At 42.2% G+C, this 25,133-nt stretch overlaps 1 protein-coding gene across 1 annotated transcript in view; it reads right to left on the reverse strand.

The window, feature by feature from the left end:
- The window catches only part of LOC139719068 (spectrin beta chain, non-erythrocytic 1-like), a 78,244-nt gene that overhangs the window by 13,534 nt on the left and 39,577 nt on the right, over positions 1-25,133 (reverse strand). The window contains exons 9-28 of the mRNA XM_071630513.1: positions 24,618-24,756; positions 21,234-21,399; positions 18,306-18,550; positions 17,412-17,612; positions 15,595-15,711; positions 12,036-12,113; positions 11,389-11,553; positions 10,730-10,932; positions 9,876-10,101; positions 9,167-9,283; positions 8,307-8,582; positions 7,490-7,657; positions 6,501-6,673; positions 5,145-5,382; positions 4,625-4,888; positions 3,784-4,005; positions 3,067-3,357; positions 2,236-2,444; positions 873-1,077; positions 303-497 (exon numbers count right to left, since the gene is read on the reverse strand). Of these exons, the coding sequence (XP_071486614.1) occupies positions 303-497; positions 873-1,077; positions 2,236-2,444; positions 3,067-3,357; positions 3,784-4,005; positions 4,625-4,888; positions 5,145-5,382; positions 6,501-6,673; positions 7,490-7,657; positions 8,307-8,582; positions 9,167-9,283; positions 9,876-10,101; positions 10,730-10,932; positions 11,389-11,553; positions 12,036-12,113; positions 15,595-15,711; positions 17,412-17,612; positions 18,306-18,550; positions 21,234-21,399; positions 24,618-24,756 (3,898 nt within the window). The remainder of the gene's footprint in view (positions 1-302; positions 498-872; positions 1,078-2,235; positions 2,445-3,066; positions 3,358-3,783; positions 4,006-4,624; positions 4,889-5,144; positions 5,383-6,500; positions 6,674-7,489; positions 7,658-8,306; positions 8,583-9,166; positions 9,284-9,875; positions 10,102-10,729; positions 10,933-11,388; positions 11,554-12,035; positions 12,114-15,594; positions 15,712-17,411; positions 17,613-18,305; positions 18,551-21,233; positions 21,400-24,617; positions 24,757-25,133) is intronic.

A 25,133-nucleotide genomic window follows, 5' to 3' on the forward strand; every position in this document is an offset into this window, starting at 1 on the left:
TTTTTTTTCTCTCTTAATGTATCTAATTGAAGAGATATATTCTGAGAATCCACTCTATCTTGCAGCTTGTAGAGTATCTGTCTCTTGAAAGTGCATTCTTCTCACATATGATAATTACATACATGGCTTCAGCAATGAGGACTTGGCAGAGTAGAATAGGACCATGGTTTAAATATACAATATTGACGGTGTAGAGATGTAAGTATGCATGGGAGCACAGTAAACTCTGCTGGATGCTCTTGAGCTACAATGTCAGGAAAGACTATGGACAGATTGTGAGAGGGTCTCAAATGCAAACCAACCTGCGTCCTGGTCTCGATGAGTTCTCGCAGGTCGGCCCATGCCTCGTTGATTTGGTCGCGCCATTCGGCGATGGTCGCCGCGTCTGCGTGGCCGTCCTCGATGAGTTTGTCGCATGTCCTGTTGGTGTGAGCCACCTTCTCTGTTCCGATGTTGTGTGTGTCGCGGGCAAATTCGGCAAATCGTTGCTGAAGCATCTGTAATGATATTCAACAATAAATTGTTTAATATATGGCCTGAATTGAAAATAAAGGAACTGCATGCTCCTAACAAGAGCAAAGAAACTAACAAACAAGAGTCAAACAAGTGTGCCTTTATTTCTACATGTCTAGACGAAGGATTTCCTTGTATATAAACTCCCAAGAGCTTCAGACAAGATATAATTGAAAAGGACACAGGAGCTGATTTCACTAGGTTTCACCAGCATAATCAATATCATCAGCTTCTGTATCACTACACACCAGATTTACTACGTGCACCAAATGCAAAACTCTTGGACTCTTATGCTGAAAAGATGATGTCTCAAATGACAGCAAAGTCAAGTCTGACGGCACAAATTTTAAGCATCTTACTGTGACATGCTCCAGGTCCTGGCCGAGTTCGTGGGAGCCGGCCACGACCTCCCTCTCGGCTATCCACTGCTCGATGTCGTCGACCTCTTGGTTGAGCTCGAAGAGTTTTGTGGTCTCTGTCAGACGGGCTCTCCTCTCCTCAGCCAGGTCTTTCAGGCCGGCATACAGCTTGTCGATCTGCGACTGACGGATTGCGATTTGGTCGCTGCGATCGATGGATAGTATTTAGATTCATTTTAGTGATCTCAACCAAACTTTTTAATTATGCAATGAGCACTTTGACACCAACACATTTCTGTCATCTGTTACACATAATACATGGATATTAATCTTTTGTAGAATTCATACAGTATAAATACTGCCTTTCTACACCTAAAAGATGACGCATCCATCCTCTGCAAACTCTTGACAGTGTTGTAAGAATTTCAATATGTATTATCTAGTATTAATCAAGTACAACTTCTATGGGATGAAAATACTGTATACGCCGAATATTTCGCAAGGTTTTTATTTTCGTGAATTTCGCAAGTTAGCTGCTATTCGCGAAATTACAAACACACAAAAATATTGACTCTCATGCCGATATGAATGTGATGTACGTGTATACATTTCTCTGTTCAGTACAGGACCCCACGATCATGAATTTAACCACTCGCGAAATTGTTGTGAAGTCCCAATTCGCAAAAATTTAGACTCGCGAAATATATTGCGTATACAGTACTCAGTGACCTATCATGAAATGTGTATGATAAACAATGTCAACTACCTTTTTTTACTGACAAATGCCCGCATAATGCAGACATTTCAAATCAATTAGTAGATGTATCATGAAAATCATTTGTGTGATTGGCAATGCATAATTAAAGTAGTTGCACTTAATTCCTTACATAGTTCCTAAGGAGGATATTGCAGCAACTAAAGTGCATAAATATAATGAAGACAGGGTGAAAATTTCAACTAAAAGTGAAATGTGTCAAAGAGGTCCATGAGAGGGTCCATTCCCCACAAACCCCTCAAAGTTAGGAATGTTTTTTTCTTTTTCAGCTAGAGAGGGGTTAGTCAATTTGTTCTCTTCTGGAACTTCGGTGGAGTCGATGAAAAAAACAAATTTTTCTGTACATTGACTGGTTTGTGCCCCATTGTACATTTCAGCAAAATATGCGAAGTTTGATCTGCCCACGATATCACTTGATTTTGATCTCAGCATCGCCTGGTTGCAAATCATTTTTTCAATATGGCCCCATTCATTTTTTCTATTTTTCCATAAAAAAGACAACCACCACAATATGCGAAGTTGGCAAGACGTAAGGCATGTGAACGTGGCACACACAGAATTGTGCAAATATTCTGAAGCGACGAATACCTCTGCGGGTGCTGTTCGTCGATGAGCTGCTTGGCCTCGTGGGACAGCTCGTTGATGGTCTCGGCGTAGTCCTCCACGGCGCTCTCCAGGATGGCGTGCTTCTTGAGCATGGTCTGGGCGCTGGCCTCGTCCTTGGCCCGCTCCTCTCCCATCATGTACAGCTCCTGCTCGCTCATCCACGCCTCGGCCTCGGCAGCATTGAAGTAGTACTGTCGGGGGGAAGGGAGGGTGGAGGGCGGAGGGAAGGTTGGAGGGGGACAAAGTGGTGATGAGGGTCACAAATCATAAATCCCCACGAGAGTTTGAATGACAGAATGGCGATAAAATTACACTGTCTGACAGCAATTTGAAGCAGTCATTGGATAGTTCACCTAAGTCTCCACATATCTGGGATACATGAAAGGGATACGTGTGCTGGTAAGAAATGAACAAGAGAAGCTTTGCGGAAGATGGTCACAGCCTGAAACCACAAGGAATAATTTGACAAATAATGTACAATGTATATTCACAATTTTTTTTTTCATTACCCCTTGCTTGCAACAATTAATTTACATGAAGAATTGAATTATCAAAACTGTGGGTAGTAACACACATACTTTCATCAAAACTTCACCGAAGTAATCTTTTTACTTCTTTTTACAAACCCGTGACAGCATATCAATAAATATTGGCACAATCACTCACACACACACACACACACACACACAATAACAATGATTTGGATTGTATTTATTGTTTATTAACTAGTGTAAGAACACAAATCATTAGCACTAGTTTGCTGATAACAAAGAAACAAATAAACAAAGAAGGAAGCTAGCGGTGATTCCACACCTGTTGTGCCTTGGTGGAGTCGATCAGCTTCTCCTTGCGCTCGGTGATGGCTGACTTGAGGATGGTCAAGTGCTCCTCCAGCTCCGTGATGCTGACCTGGATGTACTCTGACTGGGGGTGGCCCTGCTCGATCATCGCCTTGCCACGCTCGATGACCTCCTCGAGGCGCGGGACGTGGCCGTCCACCTCTGCATTGAGCGAGTTGGTCTTCTTCTGCAGGGTCTGCACCACCTGCAAGCTGTTGCCAACATCCTGGGAAGTGGCGAGCGGCAGTTTCTCTTGCACCCAGATCTGGCGGGAAAAGGGGGAAGAGGGGGAATGTCAGTGAGCTTGTAGAGGGGAAACACAAGTGGATGATGAACAAAGACTGGTCTTGTTCTCTTAGTTTCTACAGGAGAACATGGTGGGGGAGGGGGATATTTATGCAGAAATGAGGCCATTGTACCTTGTTGTGATGGAAAAGTTCTGACACACTGTACAGTCATCACATCAAACAGACTGTTGACTTAAAAAAAAAAAATCCTTTATTCTTAAGACCCTGACTTCACTCATATAAATCTCAATTAATCCACAAATTTTCATTTGTTCATCTCTGGAGAAAAATTTGTCCTACAGTCTTAAAATCACCACTTCATCAGTTTCTAGTATCATCTCTCCCTCACACCCCCCCCATAAATATCACCACACGAGGGCGACAAACATCCCAGTGCGACTCACCTTCTCGTCGTCGAGATCGCGCAAGACCTGGTAGCCCTGCTGTTGCGCCTCGAGCTCTTCACGCCTCTTCTTGAGTGGGTCGGAGAGGTTGGAGAAGCGCGCGGCGATGTTCTCTTTCTTGGCGGTGACCTTCTCGATGTGCTCGGCATTCTCCAGGGTGGCCACCTGGCACTGTAGCTGCTCCACCTCCTCCTGCTTGATGACCAGGAACTGCTCGTACACCTGGAGACGGGAATCGGCGGAGATGGGCAGGGTGGGGGCGGAGAATCAAGAGTGTCAAATATGTCCCCCTCTATCGCTCTAAATATTTCTCAACAATACACTAATACATCATTTGGTGATTAACCCGCTGAGGACAAGCTGAATTTGCTATAACACACATTTCCCACAGGCACCTGCCTAAGTATACTCAGGACTAGTCTCCAATGGGTTAAGACACAGTTTACTATCTTTTTCCATAATCAAAGACAAGCGTTTGAAGATTTTATGGTTCCTTTTGTTTCACAACTTTTCCTCACACAAGCAGATTTATTGATGGTATTTGCACACATCGTTAAGGCTTGATGCATGAATTCACATCTAATGGATGAAAACACAAAACAAAATTAGTGCTTCTTGGACAAAAATATCTAGCATCAATCACATCCTCCATATCTTTATACGTCGAGTATGGTAACAAAAGTATAGCATACCCCTACAGAAGGCCTGAGCAATTTCTGCAATTATCGCTGTTTGTTTAACGAGAGTCAGCTTGCTTCTTAATTAATCATCTTGTGAAGCCAAACAGGAATTTGACTACAAATTCAAAAATGGGAAAAGTCATCGGGGAACTTCTGCGCACCTGTTGCTTCTTGAGTAGGTTGTTGACTGTGACGAGGTCGCCGGCGGCGTCTGCGTGGCACAGCTCCGTCTCGAGGTCGATGATCTTCTGCTCCATGTCGTCGCAGGCCTGTGAGAATAGCGCCTGGCTGTTGGCCTCAAACAGGGTCTTGCCCTTCTCCTTGGTCGTGTTCTCCAGCTCGTTCCACTGCTGCTCCAGGTCGACGATCTTGGCCTTCACCTCCTCCTCCGTCTCCGGCTTCTCCTTGATGAGTTCATCTCCATGCTGCATTTGTCAAATTAAACGGGATAAACAAACAAACAAAAAATATTATTCATGGCTTTCCTATGGCAATAATACCCTTGAGGTGAAGTCCACCCTGAAAAGTTGTTTGTTTGAATAGAAGCAGAAAAAGTAGAGCAGTAGCACAGTAAAAGTTGATGCAAATTTCAATCTAAACTAAGAAGGCTATTTTTTCTTAAAGTTAAAGTTATGATTAATCTCCTTCGCAGGGAAAGGAGAAGAGACATTGGGCACCCACCTCTTTGAGCTTGTCAAGACGCTCCTTGTTGGCGGCCAGCTCGGCCTCGAAGGCCTGGTGCTTCTGCCACTTGGAGTGGAGGCTACGGGCACCGTCGTAGGTCTCCTCCTGGGCCACCACCATCTTCTCCACCACCCAGAGACCGAGCTCCTCGGCCTCCTGCAGGTAGGACTGCAGGAGCCTGTTGTCCCTCAGCTTCTCCAGCATGGCTTCCGCCGCTTGCCGGTTAGCCTTTCGCCTTGGAGGAGGTAGGTTTTAGATAGATAAATGGTACTTTATTGAGATGTTCATATCTCACAGTCATAAGACTGAATTGCACAAAGAATTACATCGTTAAAAAAGAAGACAAAAGTGGTTGTAAAACAAGTACTGATATCAAAGAAAGAGTAAAATACACATACATGCACGCCAGTTGGCATTTTGCCTGGGAGGATGATTTTTGAGGGATAGATAAATGGTCATTTTACTGAAATATTCATATCTCGCAGTCATAAGATTGAACTGCACGAAGAATTACATTGTAAAAAAAAAAGACTAAAGTGGTTACAAAACAAGTATTGACATCAAAGAAAGAGTTAAATACACATACATGAATAAAACAAGATCTAATCACAGAGGATACTGATGGAGCAAGCCGCCAAGAGGGGGCAGGGTGAAGGGGAGGGAAGGATGAAGGGGAGCAGATGAGAGAAAAAGATGGTGATGGAAGGTGTCTGAAACCCAATAGGCATCTTTTATACCTACCGAGTAAATGGTAAAAACTATTTGCCCCAGTATCATCAATCTGAAATTTCATATGCAGTTTGTGACAAATATGGGATGAGACTGTGATTCCTGCCAGATCAATTTGCCCCCTACCACCACTTCAGTTTGAAATACAGAAATCGACATTCTTGTCGTCCTCTTATGAACAACTGTGGTCTCTGTGAGTCCTTTTTAGTGCTGACACTTCATGCCTCCGTTTGTCAAAATGAACCCAGATTCTAACCTACCATTCGTCACTGCCAAACTTATTGCTTGAAGATGTGAATACGGCAAGATGGTGCGGTAACACCCAACATTCATGCCTTGGTACCAAGAATGTGATAGCGATGACAAAAAAGAGTATGACTTCTTTTGTGAGAGATACCCTGTAGTGGGCCACTTTTTTTCTCTTGCTAGTTGATAACATGTTAACGTAGGTGCCATATCATTGATAATACCTCACGCCCTGGTACCCTGATCTCGAAACAGGTAATTGCTACTTCAGCTGCTTGCCTATTAGACATGACTGACATCTGAGGGCCTATGATGTGTGCATTAACAATCAGCTGGACTGAGGGCCAGTCAGATGCAAGCGTGGCGATCGGAACTCACCTCTCGTCAATGTTCTCTGCCTTCTTGCTGATCTTGTCCGCAGCGTAGTGGTTTTCGTCACACAGACGGTTGGCGAAGGACAGAACGGTGTTGATCTTGTCGTCGTTGGTTGCCATCTGTTCGATGAAGTGCTCGTACTTCTTGATGGCTTCATCACAGGCCTCAAGGGAGTTCTATGGAAAAGGCAGGCAAAACAAAACAATGAGGGCTCGATAAGTTTCCACCATTAGAGGAAGAACTGAAGAATATATAGCCCATACAATTTACACAACAATTTTCGACCATTTTCTCTCTCTCTCTCTTTTTTTTTTTTTTGCTCTAAGGTCAAATTAAAATCAAAGTGTGCAGACATCACTTTTGCATGAGTTAGTGTTCTTTTCTTGGTCCAAAGTGATTCCTTGCAAGAGAAATGTTCATGGTGCTTTCACATTACAACACCTGACAAATAAAGAATGATCACAACAGCTTTACCCATGCACTCAATATTGCATTCGTGCGTAGTGCCCCAGTGTCAAAGAGATATAATTGCATGATACTGAAAAAATCTAACTGTTTATTGAGGCCAGTGCTGTGCCAGAATGGGTATACCCATAATGATCTTAAACCACAACTGTCAATGTACGACTGGCAAGATATAACACGCCTATGGTCTGTTGCTGGACAGATATTGGCCGACAGACATTGCTTTTATTTCCTTTGAAGCGCTTGAAGTAAAAATTTCTGACATGTTCCACCAAAGCATTTTACAATAATCCCGCAGTTTGCAATCATTGCAGTTACCATGGCAATAGCTATGATGCTTTAACCAATCCATTGTGTGTTCATGAGGTGCTCTCCTGGTTGCTGCAAATCGCTGCAACTTCAAATCTGATTTGCAAAAACAATTTTCTGAGATGGGCTGGGATCCCCTTCCTCTCCCCTTCCCCTCCCCTCCCCCTCCCCGCCCCCCTCGACGACGAAATGTGATGGAGGTTGGGCTCAACACTCACCGGTTGCTCCACTTTGGCGAGGAAGTTCTCCTGCTGGTTGAGGATGCTGTCAGCCTGGCGGGCATCCCGCTGGAACATCTGGTAGTTGAGTGCCTGGGAGAGGAGCAGCTGTCGGTTGTCCCACATCTGGTGCAGCTCCAGCCAGCCATCGTTGAGTGCCTGGAGGCGCTGGGGGTGAAAAAAAAAAAACTGGTCAGAAATCATTGAGGTTGGTCTGAATAAGCCACAGACTGGCTGATAGATGGCCAACATGGCATGTGTGCATGCTCTGTGATACAACTGCCATCTCTAACGTACCTCTGAACATTATCAGTCACTTTGGCTTCCTCCTTTCAAACTACCTTGAAACTGCAGCACTAGTACTTGTACAGCTTGGATCCCATAGAGACACTTTTCAAGTTTGCATTTTCAAGTTTGTGGTAGTAGACATGTTATGTACATGTGGTTTATGATTTGTTTCACACATCCAAAATTTGATTCACTCTAGGAAGTTGTCTCAGACATGTCAAATATAACAATCACCATGCCAATGTCAGCTTATTACAACTGTACATACAGGATTTTCTTGACCGTCAATAATTTATAAATAGAACATCAGTACCACATTATCACAATTAAAGCAATCAAAGAAAGAATATGAACATCAGTAAATACTGAATGAAAAATTAACTCTGTCAAAAAAAAAAAAAAAATTAAACACACAAATTTGTTCTGCTTTGAAAAATCAATTTGCTCCATCTTCTTTAACTTTTGAGTGGCATGGCATTGTTGTGGTTTTCAATGACATACATTCCAGTAAAGAGTGACAGCATCTTACCTGTTTGAGGAACATGTATTGGGTGTCCGTCTGTCCCTCGGTGATGCGCTCGCCGTTCTCCTTCATCTTGGCATACTTCTCCTCGTAGCCGTCGATCTCGTCCTTGATGGCGGCGTGTCGGTTCAGGAACTTTTCGGCCTCTGCCAGGGACTCGGGGGTCTCCTCGGAGGCCACGGTGGTCATCGTCTTCGACAGCCAAGCCTGGAAGTCGTCCAGGTCGCGCAGGAACTGGTGGAGGTCGCCGGCCTCGCTCAGGGCAGCCTCGCGGGACTTGAGCTGGAGAATGGTGTAACATATGAACAGCAATCATTATTTTTGTGCAAGAATAAAATTGTCAATATTTGATTTCATTCAAACTCTTCATAGCATAATCACTACAGGATTTTGAATGTGGAATCTACTTTCTATGATCAAGCCATTTCTAAAAATTTTCTACCATTACAATTGTGATGACCTGAATGAGGCATAAGATCAAGTAAACTATATTCAAATCAAATATATAACAATCAAATTATGTGAGACAAGAGAATGATACTTTCAAGGCTAAATTTGCTGGAAGATTGCTGATTTCACAGCAGCATTTATTCTCCTTTAAAAATGAAAGAGCTTTTCAGTGAGTGTCATACATGTGTACATCATCTCCCTTTTGCTAATTGTGACAGCCATTTTTACAGGATGAATTTAGACTTTGCCATGCAGTTATAATTTTGCATTCTCTCTTTATATCTAGTCAGCATTCTGCTGTGATTTACATCACCTTATCATTATAATGCATCCTACATAATACAGACAATGTTTACAACATTCAATGTGATGAAAAAATAATTCTTTGAGGAGGGGGGATGCCATGTTTATCTTACCAGCTCCTTGAGCTCCAGCCAGACTTCCATGATCTCCTGGTAGCGCTTCTTGATGACTTCTGCGTCCTCGGGATGTTCCTGGGAAAGCTTCTCAGCCTCCTTGTCAAGGGCCTCAAGCTACAAGACAAATACACAAAGCAAAAGTAGGCATGAAGACTTGTTTTGCACATACAACTACTGAAGTACATTAAAATAAAATAAACATTGAACAAAGTGTTTTGCTGCTCATGGTACGGAGTAAGGAGACAAGCTTCTGACATGGGTATTCATCTCATTCACAGTCAATGAAAGAAGAAATGTCTGCAACCTCACATGAACATTAAATTCACAGGGAAAGGAATGAATTGGCATAAAGGTGTGCAATAGCTGAGTATGTACAGTTTTGAATTTTGATCAATTTTTAAGCCTATACCCAAAATACACCCCTAAGATTTCCAGAACAACCTCAGTAATATCTCACAACCTGACATATATAACTTTACACAGGAATTTTTCGAAACTTTCAGGAATTTTACGAGGAGCTAACATTTGCAAAAGTAAAATGCACACAAAAGTGTTTGTCTACACAATGTATTGAATGCCAGTGGGGATTCACAAAAGTTTTCATGCCATGAAAAAACCACTGGCCCCAACACGCAAAAGTTTCATGCCCTGACTGTTGCTAGCTTTACAGTATGCATGGATGCCTCTTTTTTTTTTAATGATGTACCTTGGCCTCGATGGCAGCGAGGTCGCTCTCCATGCCCTTGAGTCGGCGCTGCAGCACCATGATGCCGCCCAGGTCGTTGCCCAGCTCCTCGGTGGCTTGCACCAGCCGCGCCTTGTCCCGGATCCACTGGGTGGTCTCCTGGCACTCGATGTGGTAGGTCTGCACCTCGGTGACCGCCATGACGGCGTCCCGCTTCTCCTCCAGCAAAGCGCGTAGGTCGGCCCATCTGGTGGGATTGAGAACGAAGAGTGGAATGGAGTTAACTTAAACTGTCATGTATGCGAATATATCATGCTACACGAAAGAGATTGAAGCCTTTACACGAACAAAACATAAAAATTGAAAACATTTTCTTAGCAGAAACATAACAAGAAGTCAACAATTATGGTTTGTAATACAAAGAGTTTACTGCTTGCCTCCTCAAAGAATCATATACAAACAGACAGAATATGGCATACAGAAATATGGGTACAGCTATCTACTAATGGTTGAAAGGATAGAAACAATTCCCCCCTCCCTTTTTTTCTTTCTACCAAGTATCTCACGCTGCTCAATATAGCACATAGAAGTAAAAACAAAGGGCAATGTATAAGACAAGACAGAAAAGTTCAAGAACGTCTCTCATAACTCATGTGTCGTCAACATCTATAAACGGTGAATGGCGATGATAATATAACCGGGTAGCTGCACATGAATAACTCTACAAGAGGTCAGCTTCATTAACACGACAGTTTGGCTTCTATCCACGCTGAATTGCTTTTCCCAAATATATGATATGCGAAACATCCTTAATCACTGCATTTCTCTCAAAATAATGATAGCATGACTAAGTGTGTCTCTCTCCAAAATCTCACCTGGAGTTGAGGTGATTCTGCTTGGTGGTAATCTCTGTCGAGTTGGGGTGCTCCACGGCCAGGAGCTGCCTGGCCAGCTGGTTGACCACTGCCACCTTGGAGGCGTTGACCTCCACTTCCTTCTCCAGGCGGTCAAAGCGGGCCAGGATGACCTCGTTGGACTCCAGGTCTTCGGCTGGAATGAGGGCATTGAGTGTGTGCTCCTGCAAATGGACAGACAAATCGGTCAAGATTTGATATGAAAGAATGTCTGTCAGAGAACAGTGATGCTACAGCTAAAATACTGTGAAAGTGGAAATTTTCACATATTTCATACAACTGGCGTAAAAATAAAAGCATGCAAAATTCCTTGCTTCCTCCCCTGATAATAATCTGGTATATTGTAGAGGGAGGGAATTCAGAACTCTCCTAAGAATAACAAAACTTGAAACTTCTTTATAGAAGGGGAACAAATACCATAGATTTCTAGTTGATTTATTAGGTAGGATCCAAAAAAATTACAACTGTTATTCTCGGTATAAAAGGGGAGCATATTTTTGAATGACATGGGGTTAGTTTTTTCTTTCTTTCTTTTTTTTACAGCTCTGAAGTGTATTACAGGACGATCTTAAATATGCAAAATTTCGTGATGTTTGCAAAAGGGATATATAAAGCCTCACCTTCTCGTCGATCCAGGCCTCCACGGCGTCGGCCTCGTTGAAGAGTTTGTAGAGGGAGAGGGCATCAAGCAGGCGCTGCTTGCGAAGCTTGGCCAGCTCCAGCAGCTCCTTGTAGCGTCGGTCGATGGTCCCCAGCCGGGCCTGGACCTCGTTCGAGTCCCGGTCCTGAGAAGGAAGCAAGATATACCCTATATGAGCACATAAAATCTCTTTGTCAGTATTAGTGGTCCCCTCCCAGTGTCCTTATGATTTTTTTTTTTATCCTCCCCCTAGAAACAGAACATAATAATGCTTCCACAAGTTTTCTCTATATATGTTGTAAAGGCATCTACCATATTCTAATGGTGACCAATTTAGTGAAAGAATGGTTCCACATAATGGATCTTATTGATGTATTTGCTCAAAAGAGATGCCTTGTGTCGAAGACATATGTTCATAGAAGAGTCCATCACTATCATTCACAAGCACAAGTATACTTGCTGCTTTTTTTTCCCACCACCTAATGTCAGAATCAGAGAGTTAAACCATGGTCGTCAAACTACAGTTACCAATCACGTGTCTACACCTATAAAGTCCCTTTAAGAACACTTGTCATTGAAGGTCTCAAGAAGCATGTTGTACATCAAGCTCCTTTCCAATGCTCTCACCTGCTCTCCGAGTTCGGAAGCCTGTTTGTGTAGGCCCTCGATGATGTTGGCATAGTTTTGCAGCTCTTCCGTGACGTCCTGCGAAGGGGCGAGACAGGAGGAAAGGTAGATGTTATAAGGAGGGAGATTACCAGAGGCCATCTTTGAATTCCAGACATCATCCATGATGTCTCTCATATAATCTACAGTGATGTAACATGCAGCTGCTATGGCATGAGAGCATCCCCTGCTGCTACTAACGCTGCAATACTTTCAGAAGCCGGAAACACTCCCCATATATGGAAAACTCTCCACACGAGTACAGCTGCTGTCACTTTGTTCGCACATTACACTGAGTATATACAATGTACATGCAGTCATGCAGCAGACTAGCTCACATTATGTGCATTATGTACTTAGTATGACTTGTGTTACTACATATCGGTCAACTAGCTTACAATGAATGTGAGGTCTGCAAATTCAACAGAAACATTTCCATTACTTGATATGTTTTATAGGACATTGTAGTGAACTGAAGCATTAACAGATATATAACAGGTATACACTTACTTGGAGACCATTTTTTTTTTGAGAAACTACACAAAAATTCATACATTTTAACACTGACAAACCCTTACTATTTTTGTATCAGGGCAATTTTGGTATCGGGTTAGGATTCGGTTCAGGATTAGGATTAGGGTTAGGGTCAGGGGAAGGGCTTGGGGTAATTACCCAGGGGGTAATTGCCCTAGACCCATTATTTTCGTAAAAGGACTGTTCTTAATGAGAATATAACACTGATTGGACTAGTCTCACATACACTATCATTACTGGTGCTTTTCATTTCACAGGGTCTTCGGCAAATAATTGAGATCTTTTCCCCCACTATTTTCGTTTGCCATGAGTTAGATGGCACTCTTGTAATGAATGGAATACAAGCAGTTATATTTTCTTTGAAATGAAACTGTTCCTAAATTATACCCATTTGTTACTGACTAATCAAATACATACCGAAACCAGGGGGAAATAAATATACCTGTTAAAAGTGTTGTAGTAAGGAAAGACCAAATGTGTAGTAATCCCATCCCTGTGCCCAGGTAAAATGTGCATGTGCAAAACAAATACTTTGTGATATCATCACAGCCCGCCATAACCTCAGGTGGTGTGTCATACGTGTCTATGTGTAAAAATAGGTTTAAGAAGTAACACAAATTTGCAAGAGTTAAACCCATGGTGAGTGTGCTGTGCTTGTGAAAATTACAGACAGATACTACCTTCATAAGTGGCCTGACTATACAAGAAAGAGAACTTAATACTACTGTTGACAACAACTTGTGATTGAGTATCACTTTCTCTGACAAACCATAGGCCTGTCCACTCCTATTTTCACTTTGCATGCTGCACTCGGGCACACACAAAGCTAGCTAAGTGGTCTTCCAACTTGTTGAAGTCAAGACTGCAAAAGCCATTTCACTGCAAGATTTCACAGCAACTGCCTTTTTTTTTTAAAGCTAAATTAATTTTTCTTACTTAGCAGGGAAAACTTTAATCACTTACACATGTCTGCCAAATGTCACTATATGGCACAAGCTACAAATGTAGAACAAGCTCCCTAATGAAACAAATTAAATTTAGACATTACTCTCAACAGCCTATGAAGGGCTTGTCTCTTTGGGGTAATGCTATGGGGAAGATAATTATTCAAGGAGGAAGTGATAATGACAATCGACAGTGTTACACTGGCGAGCAAGATGTAATAACTGGGGAAAAGAAGCAGACATGCTTCTGAGAGGAGGGAGCTCAAGCAGAACCCGACTCGACCAGCCGTGACTGATGAGTCAGAGGTGCTCTTGAAGGGGGGGGGGGGGGGGGGGGGGGGGGGGAGGGGGGGGGGGGGAGGGGGGGGGGGGGCAGCACGTGATCCTCACAAATATAGCTGGCAGGAGCTGGGATTAATGAGCCCCAATTGACATCTCGCTCTCGTTCCCCAGTCCAGATCACGGAGCAATCGGTGGCCAGCAAATCATCAGTCTGACTCATGTTAATGTATGCGCGCAGATTTGCTCTTGATTCCCATGACTGCATTCAGGCCACTGCAGCACCAGGCTAGCAGTGCCATCCATTACATTTGTGATTACTTCGGCCAATGTCAAATCATTATCCAAGTACTGATTGTTAATATCCTGACTAGTCTAGTGTGTTGTTTAGGTTCATAGTACGCACTGAACAACTACAACATGTGACCAAACTGATCATTCATAAAATCACAGCAAAAGTAAGCTGTTAATCTAAAGTAACAAAAGCACAAACATCAAAGCATTCCATGATTACTACATGTGATTCTTTTTAAAAATCCGTCATGCCTGTTGGTCACACATTTCAAAGCTTCTGCAACTTTTATTCTTGATTTGATGTCATCCTATACGAATCCATAGATTCTACCAAACCCATTCATCAATATCTCTATGGATTTCCCAAGATGATACAAATTATGTTAAATGCTAGCCAATCCATGCACACCAACTTGATACAGAGTTACTTCAAAAGTTAATTCTGATTATGCAAAAACGACACAGAACTGAAACTCACATTCTTTCCGCCAATATTCTACAAAATAATCGTGACAGGTTGAAATGAAAGAAGTTGGGTGAGGAAAAGACATTTTCACACTGTGACATCACACATCAGCAGGCATGGAGTTTAAAGTAGTGTGACTCTACATTCCATGCCAATACTCTTCATAAAACAGTTCCAGTTCCAACCATACCCAAAGTTTAAAAAACAACAAACAAAACAAAAACAGATAGCAATCAACAGATATGTTAATCTGAACAAAAACAATGCTGGTGTAACACTCTCATGTAAAAAGTTCATAAAACAAGGACTGTAAGGTCATGCAACTTGTTAAAAAAAAAAGTGCGATGGTCTAGATAGAATGTTCCCCATCTCCATTGCAGACATTTCTGCTAAAAGATCTCACATCTGAGACAAGACAACTGTGTAAGTTTTAAAGTGATCAGGATTAGTGTTATCTAGTTCAGTATTTACATCTATCTATTTGCTGGTTGTAATCTTGGGCATTTTTTTTTCTGTTAACATTCTTCATAAATGTTCCTCCATGAAAGCAGAAACATGAACAGGGGTCTTGGGCAAGCAGCCACCAATTTACTTTAATGAGATGTTATTTGACATTGCATTCAAGATTCTCAACCATGACTGCAAAATTTCATTCAGATACATTTGAACAAGCAACTGCTACAGAGTTAGGAATGACTACAGAAACAAGATTGTGGAAGTTGCAGGAAGCATGAGAAGAAGGATGAAAGAAATATAAATAGATTGAATTGGATTCATTCAAAAACAATGAGAGATAAATTGATAGACAGGTGGATAGATAGGGTAGATCGATAGATAGGGTAGATGGATAGATAGAGAGACAGCGAGAAAAAGAAGGGAACAGAAAGAAGCGAGAGGATAAAACAAAAAGTGAAAGAAAAGGAAGAATGAGGTGAATAGAGAATATGGGAATACAGAGGAGAGAGATTGTGAAGAGCAAAAGCCACGAAGCGTAAATCTCTACCTTGTGTTTCTTGAGCAGGGATTCAGCGCTAGCTTCGTCACGCCCAACGTCTTCGCTGGATACCAAACGGAGAGTGTCCAACATCCATGTGTCGACGTCGTCGGCATCGGCAAAGAACTGTCAGGGGGTAGGGAAGAGTGACAAGATTGCATGAAAATTGATCCCAGTAAGAAGTCCTTTTTATCTCAAGGTGCATGTAATGCCTTAAATAAAACTACCACTCGATTCCACGAAGGACTGAAAATCAATATGAAGCACAGAATAAATCAAAAAGTCTACCAGAGCAAATGACCTGATGTGTGCAATAGGACATTTAGTTTGCAATGTTAAAAGTAGTATAGGAAGGCAGAATAGAAGATGCCAGAACTATACTTCATGTAACACATTTTCTGTATTTTGACATTCAGTTCTCTGCCACTCGGTGTGCTTTCAAACTCACAGAACTGTTTGCATTTTGAATCTCTGGTCTTGAAACGTAATAGGTCTCACTTAGCAATGGACAAATTTGCCCAGAATACACTCCTTCCCTTACAAACCATAATAGTCTGCGAAATATTTCAACCATGCCATACTTATTTATGGTTTTTACAATAACAATTATTCTTGACACAAGAGGATTTTAAATGAAAATGGAAGAAACACAATTTTTGATGCCACTGACACACTCTCATTCTCGAGCCACTGGACAAGACTCTATCAGAATGACATATGTGACTCATCAGAACAATTGCTATGGCCAGCCTTCTGGGATGTCTAGTGGAAACACATACAGGCAGAAACTAATTTCTTTTCTGGCACCGATGGCTAACTGATCAGCTGCAGCTAAAGCCCCGAACGGCCAGCCGGGGATACAATTAATTACATGTAGCGTCTGCGATGTGATTTCCCATTCCATACAACAGGACAGTGACCCGAAACACCTTTAGCCATCCACTGACATCGCAGAGAATGACCACTGCAACTTCTTCCCCACAGAGGCATCTATAGTTGATCTCAACAAATGTTTGCTTGACTCATTCCAGGCGAGGAAGAGAATGCGGTCAATAAGGCTAAGCAGCTGCTTATCTACCTCAAAATCTCCCTCAGACATTCAGAGCAAAGGACTTTCAATGGAATGGATTTCTGACTGCCGCTACAATCCAGGAACACAACAGGGAGTAGGCCAATATATTCACGAAAGGTCACCTCTGCAAGTATCAATTACCCATTGATTTTCAGCTCCTGGCATCGCAATGTGGCAGCTTTTTGTGTGGCTGAATTTTTTTTTTCAGAGATATAAATATCTATTCTGGACTACACAATATCACGAATCATAGATCAAGAAGAATCAAATTCTACTCAGCATGGCCTCTCTGATGTAGTCTGAATCCATCTCTCCATGCTGGTACAATTTCTTTGTTCCATCTAATGTTGGCTAATTACATCCTCGCCCAATGGCTTGCAAAGCTGGACAAAACGTATGCATTTGCGATTGCATAAAGACAGCGAAAAATGGGCGCGTACAATCACACTTTGGAGTCAGAAAATCCCATGCTCCTTCAGCAAAACATCCCAAAAATAGAATGTGTTTCTTGGCAACATAATTTTTGCTTCTTCTACATACCTCATATCATCTATGCATTCAAAAATAGTCATGAAACGAATTTCAGTGATGCAACAGTCTTTCGACAACCTGAATACAGGAAAGTAGGCACCAGTATGAATGATCATTTCGTATCTGCTCTAGAACAAAGCATGACCGTAACTTGGACATTGCATGGCATGACCCACATCTGCCTGACTTTTGACTGAGACAAAAAAGGGGGGTGGGGGCTTACCTGGTAGAGGTCAACGGCCTCCAGAAGACGAGCCTTCCTCTGGGCAGCCAGCTCCTGCAGCCGCTGCCACATCTCCTTGACCTCGGTGATGCGAGCCTGGATCTTGGGGGCTCCAAAGTGCTCCTCCGCGATCAGGTCCTCGCCCACCCGGATGTTGCTCTCCAGTTGCGCATGACGACCCGATATCTCATCCTCCAAAGCCTGTCATGGAAGAAATTTGGAGACAAACAAACACATTTATTGCTTCCTGCAAGTAACAAGGTTCACCTCTTATAGATGATGTAGTGATGACTATAGACCACAAGACCACAAGGACATCTGTTCATAGTGCAGATGAAGTTTCCTGTAGAATGTGCTACTACTGGGTAGAAATGAGTGCTTTCTATGAAGACATATTACTTGATAAATTACTGTGCTAAATCTCTTCTACAAATAGCCATAGATTACCCCAACATATGATGTTCCCATATTTTGAATTTGAAGTAATCTTGTGGTCTCTTTTCCGTAACTGCCATGGCGTTCAAATGCAAACTAACTCCACTGTCATCTTACGCTAAATACATGATTGTAACAAACATGTACTTTCACTCACAAGTCATTTCTCTAGCAAGACAATCTAATACAAACCAGTAAAATGATCACATTAATTTATTTATGTTATTACCCGATGAAAATGTACAAAAATTCTGCAATTCAGCTTTCTGGACGCAACTGAAGTTTTAATAAACCATCACTACATTACTACATGACAACAATATTACTACATTACTACGATTCCCCCAACTTTGCCAATGTCAATGACTCTACACAACTGACTGAACAACATCTTAACAAGGGAGTACATCTACTCCACATCATGTTCATCTTCTCCAGTGGCATGATCTAGTCATGTACCTTGTGCTTGTTGAGTAGTAGTTTGACGGTGGTGAGGTCGTGTCCGATGTCGGTGGAGGACACGATCTGCTGCTTCTCCTTGATGGAGTTCTCGTCGTCCGCCAGGTCCCAGAAGAACTGCCAGAGGCGCAGCGACTCGTCCAGCCGGTTGCGGCGGAGGCGGGCCAGCTCCTGGAGCTCTTGGTAGCGCTCCTCCAGGTGGGTGATGCGGCTCTCGACGATCTCGGGGTCAACCGGCAGGTACCCTGGGGAGATGCAATGGAGAGGAGCGAGGAGAAGAAGATGATAAGAGCTCATTTGTCATTCACTCACAGTCGCAGAGCGTACAATGACTTTGCATCGTGCGTGAGATGGGCGTTAACTTAATGGCACGGTCACAAATACCATTAAGAACTGCTACGAACGCCGTACGAACGATTTTTAGACAATTTCATAAGATCTTCTTACGAAGGCCACACGAAACCAGCGTTCATAGACCGTTGGTAGACCTTTCGTAAGTTCGTAGCCTGGTCCATGGTTTTGTCCAAGATTTTTGTAACTTCGTACGAAACCCTCTCTTCGTAAGGCAGCCGTATGAATTCAAGAATTCTTACGAACAGAGACATTCGTACCAACGCATCGTTTGTCCCAACCTTTGTGACCGTAGCTTCACTATCACACATCTCCTTTGTGCATCGCTGGCAGAAAACACCTCTATTTAGTCACAGGTAAAAGAAAAACATCACTCTATGATCATTTACACTCGTCTATAGTTTTTATTTTGAAATTTGCATATCACACTTTTGTGATTACGTCCATTTGTATCTGATGTTGATAAGCAGTTTAATGGAATTTTCAGTGTGAAGAATGCATGACTGCATTAATGGCTGGGCATGTTTCTCAGTTTAGTTACTCTTACTGGTAACTACAGAGACTCAAAGTGATCCTCGTGATGTAATGAGGTGCATGTTTTCTTCAGTTCACTTACTTGTGAAAACAAGCCAAATGAGCAAAAACAACGACAACAAAAAAACGTAAAGTTTGATCCTAATATATTGAGAAAATTCTAAACCGAAAATAGATTCTTAAACTTGTGTCTTCACATTCATACCTGTTTAAGCATAATCAAAAAGATGCACTTATGGAGGGTGGTTTTGGGATCAAAGGCACCCAACATTCAATGCAAAGATGGTCAAAATTAACTGTGGCATTAAAGGGAACACTCTTACTTCACAATGAATCATTAGCCTAAATAGGGATCACCTAGTTTGTTACATCACCACAAAAATCATAAGAAGCAAAGTGAAGGACGTGTCTGTCAGGCAGACAGCTGTAATTACGGAGATTGACGTCAGCCCACAGTCTCCGTTATAATAACTTCCTCTCCAAATAAACTTGCTTATGGATAGCCTTGGACACAAAATCACTCCCACATGCACTGTGAGTACAACAAACGGTGTACTTTCATGTCATGTGAAAAGCGTGGTTTGCCATTTATGCTCTCGGCAAATATTTGTAAGTGCATTTCTGGCAACGTTATTTGCATACACTGTGTTATTTATAAATAGTCTCCTTGAATGCATGAACAATCACAGACAATGCGATTCTGGCACTGTTCCTAAAGAGTAGTTATTCCAGTGCAAATAAGATGGTTAATTCATACTGAGAACACACACTAAACTCTACCTTGAACATCCTCGGAATGGACTTGCAGATCATAACTTCTCAACTACAATTCACAATGATTAACTTTGGCAAGCTATACTTAAATTGGTGACTCTTGGAACGTCCTGAGAATCCATGCACGGAAGGTAAAAATTCACATTCCTCCATGAAAAAACCAGAAAGACTAACTGCACTCCTATGCAATGAAGGTTCACTGAGTATGTGCCCTAGTTTGCTGGATTTACAGCTAAAGCAGTGAACCTCACAAACTAATCATGGATTGCCTGTGCAGATGATTCTTTTCTTAGTTTCTCAAACTAATGCTTGGCTTAGCCTTACAGAGGGATAATTGGACAGATTTCAGGAGAGCTTATTTACGGCCTACTGTTTACTGTACGCTTGTTTTGCATTACGCTGGTCTACTCAGGCTATTAAAAACCCAATGCACATACGATGTACTCTATTGAAAATAGCAAAGCCCATGATACACCTTGTGACTTGATGCACGTCAGATAAAGAAAAGGGATAGTATGTAAATACATGCCAGAAATGTCTATCTATTTTAGGAGTTACACACTTTTGCACTTTTCATTTTCCTCAGTTACATGTTAAACAAGTCTAGATGCAATGGAGGGGCGGGGGGGGGGGGGGGGGGGGGGGGGGGAATAAATGTTCATGTATACCAAGAAGGATAAAGCACGATATTTATGTTCACTAGTGCAAAGACCAACTTCAAAACTGATTCTACGAACTAAAATTTTGAGCCGCAAGTACCATTTTTCTCACAAAAGACAAACAAACACACACATGCGGAAAGGTAGTTGAATTTAATCTCATGGCATCATGGGCCACAATGCCTTTTTGCAGTTATCATATCTAATAATTGCACAACTAGTACAATAGAAAGAATTAAGCAATCATGGGGAAATCAGTTTGTTGGTGGTAATTGGTAAACCTCAATCCAAGGAAACTTTGATACATTTCCAGTTTCAACTCATACTATGATTAGATGCCATAGTCTTATAATAAGTTTCGATCATAGTTTTGACATTCAACCTGAAAGGTACGAGTGATGGAAGGGGGTAGCAAACAGGAGCGCTATGCTGATCACTCACTGTGTGGATGTACCCAACACAAGTATGAAAACTTCAATGGGGTGGTGACATGCGTACACACACACAGAGGTCAAATGCTTGAAGCAAGTGTACATAGAGATGACATGGATGTGTGTATTGCCACCCTTGCAGCTCGAAATCAACAGCATGAGGGGTTCAAGTAACTCACCTGACCCGTCGGGGCCATTGGGGTCCATGTACTTGGAGGCGTTGCTGTTGATGTTGGCGACCTGTTCGCCGTAGACGACGATGTCGGACTCCAGCATGCTGTGCTTCTGCAGCAGGTCCTCCACACCCATCAGATGCTTCCCGTAGTCCTCCGACAGAAGTAGCACCTGCCAGATAAGAGTGCCATATTAGCGGTGCTATCATTATTTTCGTCAGCTGGCGGCATGCAGAAAAGTATGAACTCTACACTGTTTGTGGAGGACGAACAATCCTCACAGTCAAACGACTTCCTACTGATAGATCCCAAATCGATTATTGAACCAATTTTCTCTATCTAATTTTCTTAGATCCCATACAGGGACAGTAAAGATTGGCATGAACTGTCTTGAATGACAGAAAACACTCAAGTATTTATATCTATAAATCATTTTAGACATGGCTATTAAACCTACCTTCAAAGTTAGATTTATCCCACCAGGTGTTTGATGCGGAGTACAAACTGAAATAAGTATTGCTACCATCTCAACAATCACTTCATGTAAACAAGCTTGGTCATCTACTAAGCATTATCATCCAATACTCATCACACCGGATTGGCAAATCAGGTTGCAGCACACATACAAGGCAGACACTCCATCGTATGATAGTTCATCACTCTAACAGTAAACGAGGTGATTAGGACGATCACAGTGATTATGTCCACCAACTGATTTCTCTGAATGTGTGTACCGCTAACCCTCAACACAATGGTAACTGACAACGTGAAACCCTCTGCTAAAATATGTGTTATGGGGAAACCTCAATATGTATGATATCCTCACCATATACGCTTGTCATCGTTTCAATCATTGCAATAAAACTACAATATTGAATCCTGCTGGACGGAGGAAGAAAAAAATGCTTGACGTCACAACCTCACTCTCCGGGATTCAAATATGTCAAGATTGCACAGATCAAGAATATATTGGATGGGTACACCTTCATTTGTGGTTACGGCGCAAGCATACACCTTGTCACTGCATCAAGTCGCACTAGCAAAATGAGATGGATTGTATACTCAGATTTATGACTGGATTGGGCCTGTTTCATTTAAAATGAAATTGCAACGGTAAATGCGTTCAATTTCCCTTCCATTGCATTTTTCTTCCGACTGCCAACACGCTTGAATACAAATTCCATTTTTTTCCATTTCATATTTCCTTGACTCCCCTTTGGTTACAGGGCAATGGCATTCTTTCTGCGTTTGTGTCCATATACTTTTAATTTATCGACTTATAACAATGAATTTGTGTGACCCAAGCACGCTTTTCAGTTTCTTTTACTTTTAGTTCACCATATGGGTCACCTCCATAAAGATGGTACTAAATAGACTCAAAAATTCTGGCAGAAAGTATATGATGAGTATGCTGACAGACACAGTTCACTGTGAAATCTACGAACATGAAATAATGTCCACCAGAGACAAATTACAGGGCAACTGGCCACATCAGGCTGAGGGTCACTGCTCACAAGATCTTTAACACATAATTTTTCTCCCAAGGATCATACACTGGCCACATATAGAAGGTGACCACTAGAGACAGGTGGCAACTAAGATGGGCTCACTGAGAAAAGACAAGAGGTGTTTATCTATTCATGTGACTTCATTATCATTATTGTGAAACTGTCTGAGACCTTCAAATGTGTACACAGAACACCATGGCTCTTGTCTTTGGCCTAGACAAACCCGATACCTTGATATAAATTGCAAGGAGGGCCTCAGCAGCATCGCAGTGCCACGCCACCAATATTTCCTCCCAGCATCACTCTTCACGCCCAGCGTGGCACCACGAGCATGCCAGATATCACGCTCAAACACCTTCCAGCCATGACTGCAAATTAGCATCACTGACTACCTGCTTCCTCCCACCCACTCCCACGCAATACCCTCTGCAGAGATAAGTAATTTCTGTCTCAACACCAGTGTTCCTGACGAGTATTGCCACTGCCCATTTTCCCCCCGGACTTCATTATTTTTCCTTCCTAATAAAACTAGATTTGGCAGATTTTTACATCTCTGTAACATTACAATTCCCAATGATAATACCTTTGATAATTATCGCCTTCATGACCTATAAATACTGAGATGACAAGGAATAGTTTTTAGCTCATACAAACGGTACAAACATTATATACAGTCTGTGTGAAGGAAACAAAAATCAATACAGAATAAACCATCTCAGGATTAATTTTGGCAGACCTGGCCTATGACATGATGGTGAAAACTGTGACGGCAGCTACTTAAGCACCCTGCTTATGACAGCTGAAACTCCTAAAATCCTCTTACAGGGAAAGCTTGTGTTGTAAACATTACTTCTGTCTACTCAGGCTACTTGAAAGGCCAGTACAGATACATTTGACTACATGTGTCTTAAAGTGTCTTCACCAATTCCATCAGTGTGACAGAATGGTATGTTACCCATTTTCCTTTACTTTAACCTATAATTGATGTGATGCCTTCCCTTACGAAGAATTTGTATCTTGTGTGTTCCAAGGCAACTGACAGTTGTTTACAACAAACACACATGCAAAACATCTCTCCAAAGCCCCTCAGACTAAACAAAACACAGGGAAGGGAACCCATAGGCTCAGCAGTTCAAGAGGCTCCAAAACCTTGCACCATTTATTTGTGCAGTGAGATCTCATACCACCACATGGACACGACAGGCACCCAACTGAATTGCATTTCACCCGATCCTCAGCCTAAAACACCTGTTCTGTCACCAAGGAAGTCATTTTCAGTGCATCTGAGTCTTGAAAATGGTTAATGGGTGCATTTTCTGGGAATTGTTTTCATTTAAAGGCTATTTAAAGTGCATGCATGCCCACACAAACATCATAAACAGCACACACAGCGACATTACTACTTTCGTTACAAATGCTGGAAGAACCCATCTTGTACTACAGCCGTAAGTCATCTAATTCTCATGGTCGGGTATACTTCACTTCAGGTATAGCTGGAATGAAAATGAACAGCTCGCCTACGGTACATTACATGTGCGGAGCTGGAGTGTGAATCGGTGTGAATGCTTTGCATGCACAAGCATACAGTGGAGTACGAATTTACGTGGTGATACAGACGACACAGCGTCGGCATTCAGAATCCTCAATATACCATTCTTTTCCGTAATTTGCCAATAACATTTCTTGTGGCTATCAGAAATGTTAAGACAGACCATATCCGACAGTTTCATGGAATTTCAAATCCAATCCCGGAAGAAAAGTAGATAATTTCGTTTTAAAAATATGCCAATCGTGAGTTTGTTTTCACTCCAGCCGCCGCAAAATACCCGGATGTCCGACCACAAGAATGGGTTGGCAAGAAACGAGAGGAGGATTTGCCTACCTTGGTCTCCTCCATGGAGTCGAGGAGCAGCTCCATCTCCTGGAAGCGTTTCTGGATGTCCAGGGAGAGCTGGAGGCGGGAGCGGCGGGCCTTGAGGAGCTCGATCAGGTAGTCCCACAGACGCAGGATGTTGTTTTTCCTTCAAGGAAAAGACAGAAGTACCTCTGGGTGACTGCAATGATTCTTGCTCATCAAACTACTTTGTGGTGATTTCTCTTTTAAAGTTCAGAATGGCCATATAAGTATTCACGTACAGTGATCACAAATCTCTTCCATATTTGACAATTTGTAGTAACATGAAGGATTTTGATTTTTTACAAATTATACAGCATCCAATGAGCGAGTCCAAATTTTAATTGAGCTGGTTTAGGTAATCTTATTTCAATTCTAAACAATGTATAAAACTTAAAGTTAAGAAATGAATGCACTTTCACAAACTCATTAGAGTGTTGACACTGCACATTCTGTCGGAAATGATACAACCAATTGAAATCGGTATCGGGAGAGGGTGAAGCG

This window comes from Diadema antillarum, unplaced genomic scaffold (assembly GCF_040938485.1).
Source record: "Diadema antillarum isolate AM-2024a unplaced genomic scaffold, OU_Dant_1.0 scf00000008, whole genome shotgun sequence".
In the NCBI taxonomy this organism is placed as follows: Eukaryota; Metazoa; Echinodermata; class Echinoidea; order Diadematoida; family Diadematidae; genus Diadema; species Diadema antillarum.